At 46.9% G+C, this 18,941-nt stretch overlaps 1 protein-coding gene across 4 annotated transcripts in view; it reads left to right on the top strand.

The window, feature by feature from the left end:
• The first annotated feature begins 1,101 nt into the window (after positions 1 to 1,101).
• The window catches only part of NAB1 (NGFI-A binding protein 1), a 37,668-nt gene continuing 19,828 nt past the window's right edge, over positions 1,102 to 18,941 (top strand). For 2 of the 4 annotated variants that reach the window (XM_084892163.1, XM_084892166.1), the window contains exons 1-3: positions 1,102 to 1,410; positions 10,911 to 11,748; positions 18,134 to 18,267. In XM_084892163.1, coding sequence (XP_084748289.1) covers positions 10,930 to 11,748; positions 18,134 to 18,267 — 953 coding nt within the window. In that variant the 5' untranslated portion in view covers positions 1,102 to 1,410; positions 10,911 to 10,929. Of the gene's footprint in view, positions 1,411 to 1,631; positions 1,950 to 10,081; positions 10,173 to 10,910; positions 11,749 to 18,133; positions 18,268 to 18,941 lie in introns of those variants that run through there. The other 2 variants (XM_084892164.1, XM_084892165.1) reach the window with 2 other exon arrangements.

An 18,941-nucleotide genomic window follows, 5' to 3' on the forward strand; every position in this document is an offset into this window, starting at 1 on the left:
TAAGCAGACTCCACCTGCATTTGCGCTGGTCTCATGTTTACCGAAGCTCCCTGCCCTTTCAGAACGCGGTGCCAAACACGGGGGAACTCTCTCATCTTCCCATCTTTGCAAAGAAAGGAGTAGGTTTTTTGGCAATGGTCCAAGTGCATTTTTGGAGGTGTTCTAATACTTTCTTTGGCTAGAAGAGTTCATGCAGGCTAACCTCAACACTTCTGTATCGTGTCGCGGGCACTCTCTTTTAGCACACCCCAGGCCTGACATGGAAGATGTTAACCGGCAAACCAGCAGGCAGGCTTTGAGGAGGGTTGGTAAGGTTGGAATTAAGTTACCAGCCAGCAAGGCCCTTGTCACCGCTGTACTTGGGGCTGGTGGGTTCCTATCGCCCCCGCCTCCGCGACTCGCAGGGCCTGGGCTGCGGTGGGGAGGAGGCACCATGGGCCAGGCAGGTCCTCTGTGAACCCCGGTTTTCCACCCGCGCCTGCACCTGCCGCCCCCACCCACGCGGTCGCAGCCACCTTCCTGGGGCCCCCCAGCCTCCAGAGGCGAGGACGGGGGCGCCCCGGCGCTTGGATCCGTGGGCCCCGCGCGCTCTTTGTTTGTACGTTTTAAGCCTGTGTGTGGGGGTGAGTCGGGTTTGGCGGGCTTGCTCTTTGAAATACTATATCGGGAACCCCACACATTAAAAAATAAATAAATAAAAAATATATAAATATAAATGAGTCTTTTTCTTTCCATTGCAAACCTTCCCGGCTCCCTCGGCAGCTGGAGAGCAGGCCCGAGGCGGCGTCCCCTCCCCGCTGCCCCCGCCCGGAGCCGGAGCCCGAGCCGCCCCCGCCCGCCGCCCGCGCGGACCTCCCAGCTGCCGCGTGCGAACGGGCCGCCCTTCGGGGCCGCGGCGCCCACGCCGAGCTGCGTCACTCGGCCGCGCGGGGGCGGCCGCCGGAGCGGCGCTGGCGGCGGAGCGGAATCTCCCGACGTGACAGCGCGGGGGCGGCGCGGGGGCGGCGGGGAGGGCGGGCCGCCGCGGGGCGGGAGGAGCCGGCGGAGGCGGGGAAGGGAGGCGGGGAAGGAGCGGGAGGAGGAGGGGTGGGAGGAGGAGGAGGAAGAAGGGGGAGCAGGAGGGAGGGTCCCGCGGGGGAGGCGCCAGGGCCGCAGCCCGCGCGCCCCGAAGCGGAGGAGCTGCCCCCTCACCGCGCGGCCGGGCGAGAGCCGTCGGGGCTGCGGGCGGGAGGCGGGCGATCGGAGCCGGCGGGGAGCTGAGCGCGCGCCCGCCGCCGTCCCTGCCCCCCTCGATGGGAGCGGGGGCGTCCCGGCCGCCGCCGCAGTCTGTGCAGGGAGAGCCGGGGGCCGGCACCTCGGAGTCGGGGCTGAGCAGCCTTCGGGGGAGCGCGCGCCCGGACCGCTGGCCGAGTACGTACCGAGCGCCGTCCGCGGGTGCGGGGCGCGCGGGCGCCGGGGGTGGGGTAGGAGGGGGTGGCGGGGTGGGGTGCGGGCGTCCGTGGGAGCAGGCCCCGCGCCGCCGCCGCCGCCGCCGCCGCCGCCGGGGGGAGAGGCGGCATCCGGCTCGTGTGGGCGATTCCCGGAGAAACGCGGGGCGCGGGGGCCGCGAGGCGAGGACGAGCCCGGCGGCAGGCCTGGCTTGGGAGGCTCCGGTCGGGGAAGCCAGGGCGCCGATCCCTGCCCTCCCGGCGGTGGGGGCGCGCCCGGAGGGCCTCCGGGACAGGCTCTCGGCGGTTTGTTTACTTTGTGGAAGTCGGGCGCACCGTCCTCGTTTGGACCTGGGCATCCTCGCCCGAGCGGAGCGCCCTGCACAGCGGAAGGAGTTTGCCGGGAAGTGGCTTCAGAAACTTGGCACCGGGGCGCGGGGAGGCGAGAGGCTCGTTGTGCGCGCCGAGGGCGAGCGTGGAATTTGCAAACACACGTGGGACGCTCAGGGCTCGGACGCAGAGGTGTGTGACCCTCCTCGTGGAGACACATTGCGAGTGCCATCAGAGGGTTAGGGTCTGCAAACGCAGGGCTCAGAGCGCTGGGGATGGGAAAGGACCCTCAGCGAGCTGCAGAGGTCTGGGGGGAAGGCGACTGGAGGAGGAATATGCCTCTCAGTTTCGCTGACCCAGCCCAGCTCTGCAGCTGGCGATCTGGAGGATTCCTTAACTTGCATAGACTGTACTGACCTCTCGCACCAGCAGACCTTGGGAGCGTTCAGAATTTGGGGATAGCTGTCATTTTAAAATCTCATCCGAGTTAACCTGTCACTACTAGTTGGTTTGCCAGTGATGTGTCTGCAAACTTGCAAACTTAGGGAGTGCAAAGATCAGAAGCTGCAAGGGAAACTCTCGGGTCTTGTTTAAAAACATTTTGGCAGTTTTAATAGGTGATATTAGATTGCATAGGAACAGAGGAACGCAGTTTAAGATGGATTAGTCACGCAGGAAATGCTAGGCTGTTTTGTTAGAAAAGTGCACGCAGTGAATTACCTTCTCAGGTTTTCACTTTTTGCAAGTTCCTCCCTGTGAAACAGCAAACGATGACATGTCATAACGTACGTGTGGGTTTCTGGAGAAATACTGGCAGAGGATGCATAGGATTTACTTTCTTTCTGGTGGAGGCCGGTGTCTTTGAAGACTTGAAAGAGCTGCTTCTAATCTAAATGCCAGGCGAGTGGCCTTTGGGTGGGTTCAAGGGGATCCTTTCCCCTCCGTTTTTCAGTAGTAAGACATTAAATATTGTCCTCTCATTAACTTTTTAAAATTACGTTGTTCTTAAGGGTGTCGATCCTGCATGTATGGGTCCTTATAGATGTCTGATGAGGTCAGCCACCTTTATTCTTGTTTGAGTGTAAGATAGTGGAAAATTGGGTCTGGCAAAAAATTACTTCAAGGAACCATTGAAAGGTTCCTTATTTTAATTTTATTTTTAGCATCTTGCACAAACGTTAACATGCATCTTGGTATTAGAAAAGTGTTTTCCTTGGCTATTATGCTTTTCTGTTATATGTGAATATCAATGAGAAGAATAGGAGTAATAAAAACACTGCGGCGTATGTTTTATTTTATTTCATTCTGTCTCTGATTAAAATGACAAAAATCCTTAGGCATACTATGGCTGATATAAGGAAATGTAGTCAGCTTATATGTCTAGTAAATAATTTGCTATGTTTAATAAATACTTTACATCCTGGCTTATTTCAGAATTATTGATAAAATTGAGTAATCTAAGCTAAATTCATTTTAAAATTTCCTTTTTGTGACTAGTAAATAACATCCATTGTTCAATAGGAAAGTTAATAGATCTTCATTCTCCTTGTTTAGAGAATAAGTTAAAGCAACAGAGACAAATATCAACAGGACGATTGAAATTTCTTTTTAGAGCCAAATTTTTTAAACTTAAATTTCTTCTAACGCCACTTCTTCCAACATCGACTCGCCCAGGTATTTTGTGTAAGAGCCACACTCAAGGGCCCAAAGAGCTGCATGTGGCTCTTGAGTTGCATGTGGCTCTCGAGCCACAGTTTGCCAACCACTGAGTTAAAGCATTAAATATTTTTTCTTTTTTACAAAATATTTTTATTGATTTCAGGGAGGGAAGTAGGGAGAGAGAGAGAAACATCAATGATGAGAATCACCGATGAGGTTGATGAGCCCACAACCCGGACATAGGCCCTGACGGGGAATCTAACCTGACCTCATGGTTCCATCGGTCTGCACTCAGCCACGGAGCCACCCAGGCCAGGCACAGATGCTTTCCTTTAATACCACTTTAAGGCATATTGGTTTGTTATTCAAGATTCTGGAGCGTGGCACTGTGGGTTCTTTGAAATAAGAAGTTACATGTATTACAAAATGGGGGTTTGAAACCTTTGAAGGATTTATTGCATAAACTTGAAATATTTAAAGCAAAAGATAGTTGGATGGAAATAGAAGTATGTCAGATTTTTGTGTCTGTTGACCCAGACACTGTCCTAAGGGCCTCATCTATTCCATTGTAATAAATCTAATTGTTTTTGTTTGTGCCATTCATGGACATTATTGGAAATGAGAAGGCTGTAAAAACACCTTTAAACGTGAGTCTATATTCTGGATGCCACAGAAACATGATACGTTTTATTTACATGGAAATGACCATTTTATAGTATGTTTTGAACAGTTTAAGGTCTTGCTAATGTATAATTAACTTGCATACATACATTTCATTGTGGAGTGTTTAAAATATTTTAAGGAATTAGTACAATACCACTCAAGCATAACATGTTAGCTAGCCCCTTTGCTTTGGATTTACCTTACCTACTTCTTTTACTCTTTTTAGTAGAATGAAGAATTGCACAGTTATATTAAATGCAAATTTCCTTTCTGAACTGACATGTTCAAAAACTAGTACAATAGAATATACTCTGTTAAACTTAATGATGGAACTTAGAGAAATTGATGCTGGGGAAAACAGTATTCCTTGTCAGAATTCTCGCAGCTAAAAATACCATTAAGCTTTCAGATAGTTTGTCATTTCTCAGTATGTTTTATTTAGGAGGCTGCACATTAATATAAACAGTATGTTAATTTTGTACTTTTTAAAGAGAACTTTCTGGAAAAGATGAAATTTAGATATTCTGTATGTATACTAAATGATTGGAGGGCACATATTGGTGTGATGAGTGACGTGGCTGTTGGTTGTTTGAAGAATTTCCAGTCATATTGTATGATACTGATATTTACCTATTGGTATTATAGTTAGGTTAATGCATAGTTATGGCTTACTTGCAAAATAAATCTGATTTACTTCTTTCTAATTTTGATCATTTTAAACTTACGCTTTCATTAGAACTTTAAGGGATCTGAAAGAATTTTTCCCCGCAGCGTCATTCAGAATTCAGAAAAGAATCAATAGAGAAAAATATTTTTAAGTTTCCCAAATTACCATTAATTTTACTGGAAGCTAATGCTTAATTCATAGCTATGACAGTATTAAAATCCAAAAACATCTTGATTTAGCTTACAAGTGCCTCTGGGTAAATCATTTGGTACCTGAAACACATACACAGGAGTTCACTACCCAGGCCAGCCCCTCAGTCACGATGTAACTGAGCTACGTTTGTTACTTTAGCGGAGCTCTAGACCTAGGAAGAAGTGAGAAGAATCCATTTCCTAGGCTTAAGGCCCATCCTTCCCCAAGTCAAATTCTCCTTATAAACCTTTTCAGTTGCAGCCTTTCAGTCTACCTACCCATTGCCCCCTTCTCCCAGGCCCTCTGGGCCCCTCCTCCGAGCGAGAGGTGGCACCTCAGGGCCTTCCCATGTAGTCTCTGCCCGCAGTGCCCTGCCCTGCCCTTCCTCCTCCTGGCCCTCGCTGTCTTTCTTCCCACTGGTGTGCATCTAGATGTGGAGAGGAAGACACACCAGTGGAACTAATTCACCTGAATCTGTAATGACTCATAAGCTGACTCTTCCCAAGTTTCCTCACATTTTTTATGAGTCTGTAAGAGGTTGCTGTTAATTAATTTTAGGTAATTTTAAAGTAAGAGTTTCAGGCAGCATTGGGAGGCAGGAATTGATGGTTCTCTGCATAAGTAAACCACATCTTACTGGAGTTAGCCCCAGGTTTCTCTCCACTCCTGGATGAGTGTCTCTTTGGAATGCCATAGATTTCATAAAAGTGTGCGTATACACACACTATGTGTGTGTGTGTGTGTGTGTGTGTAGATATAGATGCGTGAAATGTCTATATACGCTTCCTACATCATGAAGAGGAGGATTTAAGAGTGATGATTACGAAACCATCTGAATATAACGATCATTTGCAAGATTGATATTTGTTGTTTGGGGATAGTTTATACTGTGTTTTAATTTATAGGAACCATAAAGAAAAAGACCTAGGATCTCTCATGACTAATCATATGTATATAATGCCGAAACCGGTTTGGCTCAGTGGATAGAGCGTCAGCCTGCGGACTGAAAGGTCCCGGGTTCGATTCCGGTCAAGCGCATGTACGTTGGTTGCGGGCACATCCCCAGTAGGGGGTGTGCAGGAGGCAGCTGATCAATGATTCTCTCTCATCGATGTTTCTAACTCTCTATCCCTCTCTTCTCTGTAAAAAAATCAATAAAAATATATTTAAAACAAAACAAAACATATGTATATGATAACACTAACCAGGTGGAGTTCTTATATTTGGGAGAGGAGCCTTCGATCTCTTGGGGGAAATATCTGTGTCATGAGAATTCAACATACAGCCTGATAAGAAAGAGGAATTCCTGAGGATGAGAGAATGAAGAGGGCTGGTCTGTAAAGGAGCAGGAGGTTATTAGATTGCTAATCCACTGGGACGCCGATCATCCGAAGGCATCCCTTTTGGATACGAAGGAAGCTGCTGGTCAGAGTCTAACTCGGACATTGGGTTTCATGTAACAGCAGCCTTTGTGGAGATGGTACTGAACACTGTTCGAGGAACAGAGGGGGAGAGAAGATGATAAGACCACGTTCCTGCCCTCGGGGGGCTCAGCCCTGACCACTCCTGCTTAGTCCTCGAACCACAAGGAAGCCCTTGGCAGGCTGTGGGAAACCACTTCCCTGACATCCTCCAGGCTGGGACGTGGGGATTCGGGGTAGGACAGAGGCCATTCGTGGCCACTGGGGAAAAGAGCTATTTCTTCATTCCTGCCTCCGTCTATTCCAAGCTCCAGCCCGTGGTACGGCCCCACAGCTCATTCTCAAAACTTGCCAGTAACTGCTGGCCTCTCTCTAACCTCTCCGCGGCTTGACGCCAGTCCTTGAAATGCTTTTCACCTAGACTTACACGGTGTCTGCCCTACCTTCCCTTAGCAGTTCTTTGCCAAACTTTAATTCAAAGTTTTAAATTCGATCTCTTTTCTACTGCCTTTTGATATTCCCCCTCGATGAGCACATCCACTCCCCAGCTCCAGTCACGCCTCTAAGAGACGGCCGTCCAGATTGTAACTGCAGCTGGAGGAGGGGCCCCTGGGTCGGGGGCCAGGGTTACTGCCAAGTGCTCTCAGACCCAGGTGCACAAGCACTGACTGAGGAGTGAGATGCCTCTCACACATGTCGGGTTTGCAAATGAAAAGTTAGTACTTCATGGCTTAATAAAATACAGTCTCTTAATTAAAAGTATAACCAAAGTCATAGTAGTCATTGTCATATACATTCTCAATCAACAAATGCTACAAGCAGAACTATCAATATTTGCAACTTTGTATTTAAAGTGATTCTCATACCTGACAAGTTTGAAAACCATTGCTCAAAACGTATTTCTGATTCAGCATTTCAACTACTACTTGGGGGTTATCAAAATCTCAGAATGGGTGACTCTGAAAGCAGGGATGTTCTCCTCCCTTCCTCCCTTCCAGACTCCCACGTTCATTCTTTCCACTTTATTTCTCTAGTGGCACCACTGCTCTCCCAGTTTCCTGAATTAACGGAAGCAGGGTTGCATCTTTGTGTTTTCCTCTTCCTTCCGCAAATCTGTGTCCTCAAGCCACAGCAACACCCCTCTTCTTCCTCTGCCCCCAAAGCACCGAGTTCTAGCTCTCAAGCGTCTTGTCCCAACAACCCTCTCACCTCCTCTCTGCAGCGCCAACTTCCATTTCCTGGAGCACAGGGTGGCTCTTGGCTCACCTGTGCCAATGTCTCCACTAGAGGAAGAAGTCCAAACGGCTCATCTGGGCATCCCAGATCCACAGCTGGCTCCCCAGCTCGCTAGCGCTCTGGCCCCTGTGATGCCCTGCGCTCCTACCAGCCAGGTGCAATGAGCGTCCCTCACGCGCCTCCTGCTCCCCGCTCCAGGCCAGGCAGCCTTCTCCCCTCACACCTCCGGGCCTTTTCCAGAAAGCCGCCCACACCAGGGCTGTGGGGCATGCTCTCCTTCTCCGAGCTCCACGGTATGCTCGCTCTCACTGAAGTCTGCCAGCGATTGAGCTGTCCTGGGATTCGGAGGGAAGGTGGGCTGGCCTGGAGAAGCTCTTGGCCCACACCGCCGCGGTGAGGGATGCTGTGAAGTGGCTGGCACACGGGAGGAGTTGTGCACTTCCGGGTGGCTGTGCCGTGCCGCTGGCTCCCTGTGCACGGTGTGTGAGGAGAGATGCAGTTAGGGCTTTCTCTTGGTGTGTTTGACCTTCATGTTGAAGCATGAGTAGAGTTTGTAAAAACAGAAAATCTCATCATATAAAAATTTTCTTTTACATTAAATCTAATTAGTATGTGAAGTGGTGGGTGTTTAAAGGGTCACAGCACACCTTTTGTGGGACACTGAAGCACTCTCCTCCTGCCAGAGCTCAGGGGAAAAACTCCTTTCCCAGCAGGCAGTGCGGCCTCAGGAAGCCCCTTGGGACTGTAAGTTCACCTCCTTCGCTGTCAGCGGGTATCTTGACTTCGGAAATACACTCTTGCCCTGTCAGTCCTTACAGAGCTTTATGATCACAACTACTTTCTCACCAGTACTGAGCGTTTTCTCCTGTGAGCTAGGGAGTTTCCTTTATTTCTGGGTAAAGATGAGAAAGAATAAACAGTTGAAAATGAATATATTCTAAAAATCGTTGCCTTTTCTCAGAAGAATAAAACCTAAGCTTGGGTCTTTAGTTCTCCTTTTAAGTTCCTTTTTAAATTTTATTTGCCTAACATTTTTTTCTTATAGCTCATAAAAAGATTAAAAAACTCCATTCTAGGTTTTCTCAAACACTCTCCCCTCTATTCCATAACCTGGGGAGTACATAGGATGAGATACATAATTGATGGTATCATAAACCTTGCGAAGTTACAGCCCTCTTATAAAAAGGATTTGGTGTGTGTGTGTGTGTGTGTGTGTGTGTGTATTTGTATGCTCTTGAGTTGATAGCCTGTGAAGCTATTGCATTAGGTGTATGATGGGAGAGTAAGTTCCCGTCCTTCCGCCTTAGACAGTTTTTAGAAGCCTTTGATGTAACGGTGGGAAACAGAATTGAGCTCCTGTCTGTCACTCCTGAGAGCCACGTTTTTGTGGGTCAGTTTCCAGCTGGGTGATACGCAGGCGGGGAGGGCCAGCAGACCATCCTGTGGGGACGGGAAGATGCAAGACTGTCTTTGTCCAGTGGGCTGAGGTGACGTGGTGGTGAAGGCGGACCTTAAGCGCCTGGATGATCACTACACAGAGGAGTTTGTGGTGCTCGGAGGGGAAACTGAACAGGGATCTTCTTCTGTGGTTTGCCGGAGAAGTCTCTCGGAAAGTCATCAGTTCACATGGCAATACCCCTGTCAAAGAAAAAGCCTTAAAAGCTGAGGAGTCGCTAGTTGATCAAAGCACATTATGGGTGACGGGTTCCAGGAGTGGGGCTTCCCAGGAGACGGCCTTAGAGTGGCAGGGAGAGGGAAAGGGTGGCCGAGACGCAAATCCGGGGGAGCATTCTGATTGATGGCCTGGAGCACAAGTCCCAGGTTTGGTCTGGCCTTCGGGGTGCCCCTGGCATTCCTCTGCTGGCCTGGTCTCCCAGTGAATGACGGCTCCAGAGAGTTTTCACTTGAGAGCGGAGCTTCCATTTTCCTCTGCATTCTTTTCGCCTTCTGTAATTTTCTCCACAGAGGGCTGCAGGGTCCTTTTAATCCTAAGAGGGTGCGTTATTACAAGTTTGTTTCTCTTAAATGGAAGCACTTGGCCCACACCTTTGTATGTGGGAGGTCTCCAGGCAACGGCGAAAAACGTGAAGGCTGCTGAGAGGTCAAGAAGTGCTTTGCTGGGTCTTGTTCTTTCTAAGGCGGCTCCTCTGTCTTGCTTGGCTCTGCCCTTTCTGTCTCTTCTGTGGCTCTGTCTTGGGCTCTCTCGCCCTCCCTGGTGTCATCCTGTATCTCCAACCCGTGTGCACCCTGAGACCCCAGCGCTGTGCCATGAAGTGCAGGGTGTTTAGAGGACATCCGTCGTCCGGATCTGTCTGTGTCCCCAAGGCCTGTCATGGTCTAGACTCCTGTGGTCAGCCATCACTCCTTTCTTCCTGGGCATGCGCAGTAGGCCGAAGGATCACCAGGTCTTGTCACTGGTTTGTTGGAAGTCTTCCTGCCTTTTTTCCTTGTTCCTAAGATGCTGTCTTCTCTCTTCTCACCTGCAGTTCATGCTGAAGGCTCTCTCTTCCTCTGCCTACCAGGCTGATGTGGCTGTTTTTTCTTTGGAGAATGAGAATAACTAAACCTACCTTGCAGGTTAGACATGATGAATGTAATGTACAGTGTTTATCATATTGCCTGGCACAAAGTAAGTATTCAGCGAATGGTGGAATGTCAGGCTTCTTACCTCCTCCTGAAGTTGAGTATTCCTTGCTTCCCCTCGGTGTGCACACCATGGAAGCAGCGAAGTGAGTATCAGAAACATGGGCACCGATGCTGAAACCGGTTTGGCTCAATGGATAGAGCATTAGCCTGTGGACTGAAGGTCCCAGGTTCGATTCCGGTCAAGGGCATGTACGTTGGTTGCGGGCACATCCCCAGTAGGGGGTGTGCAAGAGGCAGCTGATCGATGATTCTCTCCCATCGATGTTTCTAGCTCTCTATCCCTCTCTCTTCCTCTCTGTAAAAAATCAATAAAATATATTAAAAAAAAAAAAAAGAAAGAAAGATAGATAGATAGAAAGATGGGCTACGGCGCCCTGAGCACCTTGGTTGGAGTCCCTAGACTTCTGCTCAACTAGCAGTGAGGCCACAGGCAAGTCTGAGCCTTTGGGTTTCTCTCTTTAAAATGGAAACAGCTACACTGGCCCATAGGCTTGTGGGGAGAGCAGAAGGAGATGAGGGTACGGAGGGCGCGGCTCCTTCACAGTCCTTGGCTGTGCTGATGCATCTGGCTTTGCACTTCCCACCCCCATGCCCAGATCCCGGAGTGGCTGCGAGTCCTGGGTGAGGAGTTTGGGGCCCTGTGATGAGCCTGTCCCTCTTCCCTTGCAGGCTAAGCACCCCCGCAGGGATGGCTGCGGCCTTGCCGCGGACGCTGGGGGAGCTGCAGCTGTACAGAATACTGCAGAAGGCCAACCTGCTGTCCTACTTTGACGCCTTCATCCAGCAAGGCGGCGATGACGTCCAGCAGCTCTGCGAAGCCGGAGAAGAGGAGTTCCTGGAGATCATGGCCCTCGTTGGCATGGCCAGCAAGCCCCTGCATGTCCGGAGGCTGCAGAAGGCGCTGCGGGACTGGGTCACCAACCCCGGCCTCTTCAACCAGCCACTCACCTCCCTGCCCGTGAGCAGCATACCCATCTACAAGCTGCCCGAGGGGTCGCCCACGTGGCTGGGCATATCCTGTGCCAGCTACGACAGGGGCAGCGGCGCCCGGGAACCGCACGTCAAGGTGCCCAAGTGCGCGGCCATCACGTGCGTGCAGAGCCCGGGCCCCGGCAAGCCCGACGGGGCGGGGAGCCTGGCGCTGCAAGGGGTCGGGGAGCCCCGGCTCTGGCAGGGCCCCCACGGCACGGAGAGCGAGCACAGCCTGTCCCCCGCCGACCTGGGCTCCCCCGCGTCCCCCAAGGAGAGCAGCGAGGCCCTGGATGCCGCGGCCGCGCTCTCGGTGGCCGAGTGTGTGGAGCGCATGGCCGCCTCGCTGCCCCGGAGCGAGCCAGGCGAGGCGAAGGAGCTGCTGAAAGCCAACAAGAAGCTGGCCAAGATGATCGGCCACATCTTCGAGATGAGCGACGAGGACCCCCGCAAGGAGGAGGAGATCCGCAAGTACAGCGCCATCTACGGCAGGTTCGACTCCAAGCGCAAGGATGGCAAGCACCTCACGCTGCACGAGGTAAGGGGGGGCTGTGCTGCTGGGAGGAGAGCCAGGGGACAGCGCCCAGGGGCCCCCTGACAGCAGCGATAGGCGGGGAGGCCTTCGGGAAAGGGACCGTGTCTCCTGTGCTGGGGCGTTTTCATGTTGAGCTCAAACATGCGCTCCGGAACTGCAGTGAAGGATAACTGAGAAAAATGCCAGAATTTAAACAGCGAAAGCACCAAGTCTTTGCATTTACAAAGCACTGTGTGGTGGTTTGTTTGTTTTCATTAAATGGGATTTGAATGCAACCATTCATTAAAAATCATTTTTGTAGACATCTTTTTAGAAAAAAAAAAATTGTGGCAATAACCAGAACTTAAAGCAATTTTCAGCGAGCATAGAAAGCAAATTAGATGACTGTTGGAAGAACTATTATAACTTTGGTTTCATTTATTTGGACTTCTATTGTTTTGGTTTGATATTGGGCATTAAAAGTCCTGGTTGTTTCCTCTTCCCAGCACTCTATCTAGAAATGCTCCGCTTGTGTGTGAGTTGCCTGTGCATCTCATTTGCATTTACTCCCTGTCTCTTGCCCATCTGGCCACACACCGGCTTACGGTTGAGCTCAAGCGTAAGCTTAACTCTGATCCGGGATGTCTGATTGCTGGTTTAGGCCCAATCCCTGGGATTGGGCCTAAACCGGCAGTCAGACATCCCCCGAGGGGTCCCAGATTGGAGAGGGTGCAGGCTGGGCTGAGGGGAACCCCCCTCCATGCACAAATTTCATGCACCAGGCCTCTAGTCCTATATAATAAAACTCTAATAAGCAAATCACCGAACAGCAGAACAACTGGTTGCTATGATGGCGCACTGACAACAGGGTGGCTGATGCTCAATGCAGAAGCTGCCCCCTAGTGGTCAGTGTGCTCCCACAGGGGGAGTGCCCCTCACGCAGAAGCTGTGCTCATGGCTTGTGAGCGCAGTGGCAGCGGTAGCGCTAAGGAACAGCGAGCAGAGTGATAAGGAGCAGTGAGCAGGCGGGTGGTAAGGAGCGAGGGGTCCCAGACTGCAAGAGGGATCCCAGACTTCGAGACGGTGCTGGCCGGGCTGAGGGACCCCCCCTCTCCGGTCCCCAGTGCACGGATTTAGTGTACCGGGCCTCTAGTATAAGATATAAAAATAATATAATAATAAATGAAAATTTTCCCACTTAAAAAAAAATTGCTCTCATTGGCTGATTTTTGTATATTAATCATGTTTGCAGCAACTGTACTATCTAATCTTTTTTTAAAATAAATGACTTTATTTTTTAAAGTTTATCTTTATTGTTGAAAGTATTATAGATGTCTCCCTTTTTTCCCCCATTGACCTCTGTCCCCACCCCTACTGCTTCCCAGGCCTTCACCACAGTATTGTCTATGTCCATGATTTTTGCATATCCTATATAATAAAGAGATAATATGCAAATTGACCATTACATAGGAGATAATATGCAAATTGTGGCTACCCCCATGTGGCCACAAGATGGCTGGCAGGGGAGGGCAGTTGTGGACAATCAAGCCAGCAGGGGAGGGCAGTTGGGGGCAATTGGGCTGGCAGGGGAGAGCAGTTGGGGGTGATTGGGCCAGCAGGGGAGTGGTTAGTCATTGACCAGGCTGGCAGGGGAGTGGTTAGGAGGTGATCAGGCTGGCAGGCAGGTGAGTGGTTGGGAGCCAGCAGTCCTGGATTGTGAGAGGGATGTCTGACTACTGATTTAGGCCTGATTCCCGTGACATCCCCCTAGGGGTCCCATATTGGAGAGGGTGCAGACTGGGCTGAGGGACACCCCCCACCTCCCCTTCCCCCCGCCCAGTGCACCAATTTTGGGCCTCTCATTTGAATATAAGTTCTTTGGTGGATCTCTTCCCACCCACTCCCCTGTCTGCCTTCCCTCTGAGATTCTTCCGACTGTTCCATGCTTCCACAATAAGTCTCTGGGTCTATTTTATTCATTAGATTCCAAATGTGATGCTTATCTTTCTTTGGCTGGCTTATTTAACTTAGTATAATACTCTCCAGATTTAGATATGAGTGTATATTGGAGCTTAAGATCAGAGAATTGATTAACAAAAGTACTTAGTCACAGTGAACCTGTGATTTGATCTATTTTGGGCGTATCCTTTCGCAGATGTTATGCCTTATTGTTGCCATACAATAACTGACTCTCGAGAACTTGTAAGTAGAGCTAGAAAGTACACTTAGTTTATAATTTGGAAATACCTGGACACTTTCATTCCCTGTGAGTCAATAAAAGAGCCTATTAAAAGGCTATATGGTTGTCAGTATTAGAAAACAAAGAGCATAACTTGTTGGCAATTCTATTTTATGCTTTAATCCAGCTTTCATATAGTTTTTAAAACAGCAGATGAAACACAAAGTTTTGATGAAAGGCTTGTATTTTTTATCAGAGCATAAGTATGTGAAAGAGATGATTTTAATAAACCAAATCGACCTCACATTTTTAAAAAAAGAACCCACTATAACCTTTTTTAAAATATCCAAAACAAATAATTTCACAGTTGGCTTTGCTAAGGGGCTGTTTGCTGCTTTAGATAAAGAGGTATAGATGGTACTTAAGTAATAAAACTGTGGTGGTTTTCCCAAAATAAGGGGGCACTTAAAATGAATGCTAGTAGGCTGAGATGTGGGGTGAGGGCTTTGGAAACTTACACCACTAGTTACTTGCAACTCTAGTATATGAATCTGATCCAATATTGTAGTTCAGGATAGACGTTTATAAATCAGAATTTTTTCCCAAAGTAGTAACCATTCAAAAACTTGGTGGAAGTTATGAAATCCTGAGGGATTTAAAAGAAAGTACTATTAAGTGTGCCTTTTAGATAGTACAATAAATACCAGTAGTAGTTGTTTTTTAAATCCAGTCTTATATTCTTTGTCTTTTAACTAGAACATTTGGTTCATTTACATTTATTATAGTGACTAATATTTGAATTTATTTCCATTGAATTGTTTTGTATCTCTTCCCCTTCCCAACTCTTCATATCAGATTGGCCATCTGGAATAAGTTTATTTTAGCCTAAAGTGCATCATGTAGAATTCCTTTAATGAAGGTCTGCTGATGGCAAACTCCGTCCTTCCCCATCCACTAGAAATTATTTTTATTTTGCCCTGATTATTATTATTATTATTTTAATCCTTACCCCATGACATGCTTATTGACTCTTTAGAGTGAGAGGAGGGGGGGTGGGTAGAAGCTTTGGTGTCAAAGAGCAACATAGATTGATTGCTTTTCCAAATCCTCAACCTAAGTATATGTCCCGAGTGGGAATTGATCCTCAAACCTCTCCGTGAAGGGACGACGCTCCAACTGAACCACACTGGCCAGGGCTGCCCTGATTCTTAATTGACATTTATCCTGGGTATTCTATATTGTCAGTTATTTTCCCTTAGTAATTGTAGATAACATTTCCTTGACTTTTGGTTTTCTTTTTTGTGTTTAGAAGTTTAATGGTTATCTGACTACTGACTGTTTTTGAAATCTTCTGTTTGCCTCTGCCCCAATTTCTTCTCTCCTTCTGATTTCTCCATTTTCCTGTTTGTTTGTTTTACTATAGTACCCTTTAGTCATATTTTCAACTTTTGTTTCTTTAAATGAAGTATTTAAGGGTCTGATCCTGTTATCTGTTGTTTCTCCTGGTTTTTGCTTTTGATGCTTTGGTGTTTTTTTTTTTTTTTTTGTGTGTGTGTGTGTGTGTGTGTGTGTGTGTGTGTTTTTGTGTGTGTGTGTGTGTGTGTGTGGTGTGTATGTGTGTGTTTGGATCTTTTATGATTTCTGTCGATGAACTCATTTTTCTTGGAAGTGTGGGAATATTTTGAGGCCTGGGAGGAAAATGGATTCTTCTAGAGGTTATTTGCTTTTGACATTACCAGGCATCTGTACTCTGCACACTACAACCCTGGGACCCTGTGGGGAAAAAATCACAGCCTCTGTAGTGTGAATTAGGGCTGAAATATGAGGGCTGATTTGAGGTCAGGAAGCCTCGAGGGAGATCGCTGTTCTCTCCCTCTCTGTAACATGGTTCAAGACAGGTAATTTCCCCTGCCCTGTCCCTGGGGGTGCAGGTGCATTCCAAGCCAGCCTTCATTGGGTGTACAGTGCTTAGTGATTTCAGCTTTATGGAGGAGAGGGCTGAACTCCTCACCTTGGATGGGTCCTGAGTGTACCCTCCACACTCACTTTTCCTCTCACCACTCTTCCCTCCGCTCTCACCAGCCCCACAAGGCTGTGAAAGTTGAAGCTCAAGTTCATCTGGTTTAGTAACTGTCCCTAATGTACTCCTTTGAGATACTGTCTTCATTCATTTTGACCTGAATCATCCTTACTGTCTTACTGGTCCACCGATGTATTTAAGATCATGTTCCTCCCCTTTGTCTTATCCAGAAATTTTTGTTATCCGGGAGAGGGGCCAGGCGTGGTACCCAGCTCCCTGTGTGCTGGAGAGCCTCCCTGTCACCCAGCACTCACCCAGCTTTTTATGCTGACGACACTGAACCCAAAGACACAATCATTTGATTGTTAAAGGTTATAATTTTAACTCCCAGCAAAGAGAGTTTTTAAGTCTGGTTATGATAGAAAGCTAAGTTTAAGAAAATTTTTACATGAAGTTATGAATGGAATTTTGGTATTTTTATCCACGGAAAGAGGAAGCGGAGGAGTAAGTAAAACAATTAGGGAGAATATCTTACTTCATACTTTAACAAAATTAGAAACTTAGAATTTAAACAAATTAGCATTGTGATCCAGTCTGCGACTACTGTTTGGGGGTATTTGTATCATTTTGTTAAAATAGAATCGTTGTTGATTTAATTATTAGTGCCTGGGAGCATGTAATCTATAAAACATGAACAGAAAATACATTTTTGATAGGGAAGTTTGATGATCATCTTCTTACTACAACTTGGACTGAGCTACAGTTATTTCTCTAGCCTCATTTTTTTTTTTTTTTTTTACCAGAAAACTCCCTGAGGGCCTAGAAAGTTCAGTCTACCTTTTTGGTTTATTGGAGCCAGAATCCAATAACAAAGAATGTTATGTTTGTTTTTCTTAGTTCCTGGTAGGATAATGGAAGGAATGCTAGAACATTGTTTTCGGTTTATATTGAAAAGTTATTTTCTTGCCAGAACCGGTTTGACTCAGTGGATAGAGCGTCGGCCTGCAGACTGAAAGGTCCCGGGTTCGATTCCGGTCAAGGGCATGTACCTTGGCTGTGGGCACATCCCCAGTAGGAGGTGTGCAAGAGGCAGCTGATCAATGATTCTCTCTCATTGATGTTTCTAACTCTCTATCCCTCTCTCTTCCTCTCTGTAAAAAATCAATAAAATATATATTTAAAAAAAAAAGAAAAAGAAAAAAGAAGAGTTATTTTCTTTGGTTGTGTGTACTCATTTACCTCCTGGTGACGCCCTGACCTCTGAGGTGGTGCTATACCCTGCTGGGCCCTGGGGAAACTGAGACTCTGAGTTTTCACATGTCCAAACCCCCATGGCTGGCGAGTGACCGAGCAGAACTTACCTCAGACCTGTCTGCCTGCAAATCCTATTCTCTCTTTGCCCCAATCATGCCTTGAATAAGTATATTTCTTGCTTTTAAAATAAATCTAATGTTAACCTTTGGCAATTCCCTACATCTATTTAAATTAAGTTATGTGAAAACAATTTTTCTAGCTTATAAAACAATTACAGGGTTTAAGTTTTGGATAACATTTGCTATTTTAAATTTTACTACAGTGTTTTTGGTCAACTAGTAACTCTGTATTGGCAATGTTTAACTCTTAGGTGGAAGAATAGAATTAGGTGACTGTCAGCAACTCTAAGACCTTGCTTTTCCACCATAGTCCTAATTTGTGATAACTATTCTAAGTGATTTGGTAGATATTTAACTAAAATCATTTAATTTTTATTCCTTGAGGAATTTTTATGTCAGTTCACATTGAGAAAAAATCTCCTAGACCATGCACACGCCCTTTTAGTTAGGGGAATATTGTCACCTTATCACACAGTCATATCCCTTGGTTTTTCATAAGAAAAATGAGCTGCAGGACATCTTATACTTTTTATTTTGCTTTACCTTATTTCCCATAAACTCTCACATCTGACCAAAAATAAATAAAGCACGTAAACAAGTAAACCTATGGCAACTATTGACTACTTTGAGTTCTGAGAGATGATCGATTCTTGATTTTCTTTGGAAATTAGGCATTAGGACTAATTGGGAATAAAGACCTTGATTTTTTTTTATAAATTCTGATTTTATTATATAATGATATGACATGCTTATAGTCTATTCTTAAGTTAAATGTTTTATATGTCGATAAACTGAAATAGAAATGTTTCTAATTTTGAAAACTGTGTTGATATGCAGCTCACTGTTAACGAAGCGGCTGCTCAGCTGTGTGTGAAGGATAATGCCCTCCTGACGAGAAGGGATGAACTTTTTGCACTGGCGAGGCAGATTTCTCGAGAAGTCACCTATAAATACACTTACAGAACCACCAAGTAAGTCTAACTCACTGCAGCACTTTTGCATTGCTTTAGAGAAGTAGAGCCTGAATACCAACCCATTGATAGTACATAAATGAGCATTTCTGAAACAGTGTGATGATAGTTCTATAGAATTAAGTAGTAAAGTGACTTTTCACAACATTGCCAGCCAGGCTGGCGTGGCTCAGTGGTTGAGTGTCAGCCTTCGAGCCAGAAGATCATGGTTTGATTCCTGGCCAGGGCACATGCCTGGATTGAAGGCTCGATCACCAGTGTGGGGCTGCAGGAGGCAGCCGATCAATGATTTTCTCTCATCATTGTTGTTTTTATCTCTCTCCCCTCTCTCTTCCCCTCTGAAATCAATAAAAACATTAAAACAAAACAAAACAAAAAACATTGCCAATGTTTTTTATTTTGTTTTGTTTAATTCTGTTTTATCTTTCTTTAAAAACAGTAGTTCCCTGGCATTGTTCTGCCGGGTTTCAGACATTTTCTCATGCATATGCTTGGGTTGTGAGTGTGATGATGGGGTTTAGTCAGTCAGCATTTATAGACGGATCTGTACACCACTCACTATATGAAATTGAGCTCAGAGGAAGAAGCAGATTAGTTCCTCTTGCAAGATGTTTGAAATTAGATGAATAAGTAAAAAGAATCCATTGACCAGGATTTAAGGGAAATTGGAAAAT

Source organism: Pipistrellus hanaki (assembly GCF_964339955.1).
Source record: "Pipistrellus hanaki genome assembly, chromosome: 8".
NCBI lineage: Eukaryota > Metazoa > Chordata > Mammalia > Chiroptera > Vespertilionidae > Pipistrellus > Pipistrellus hanaki.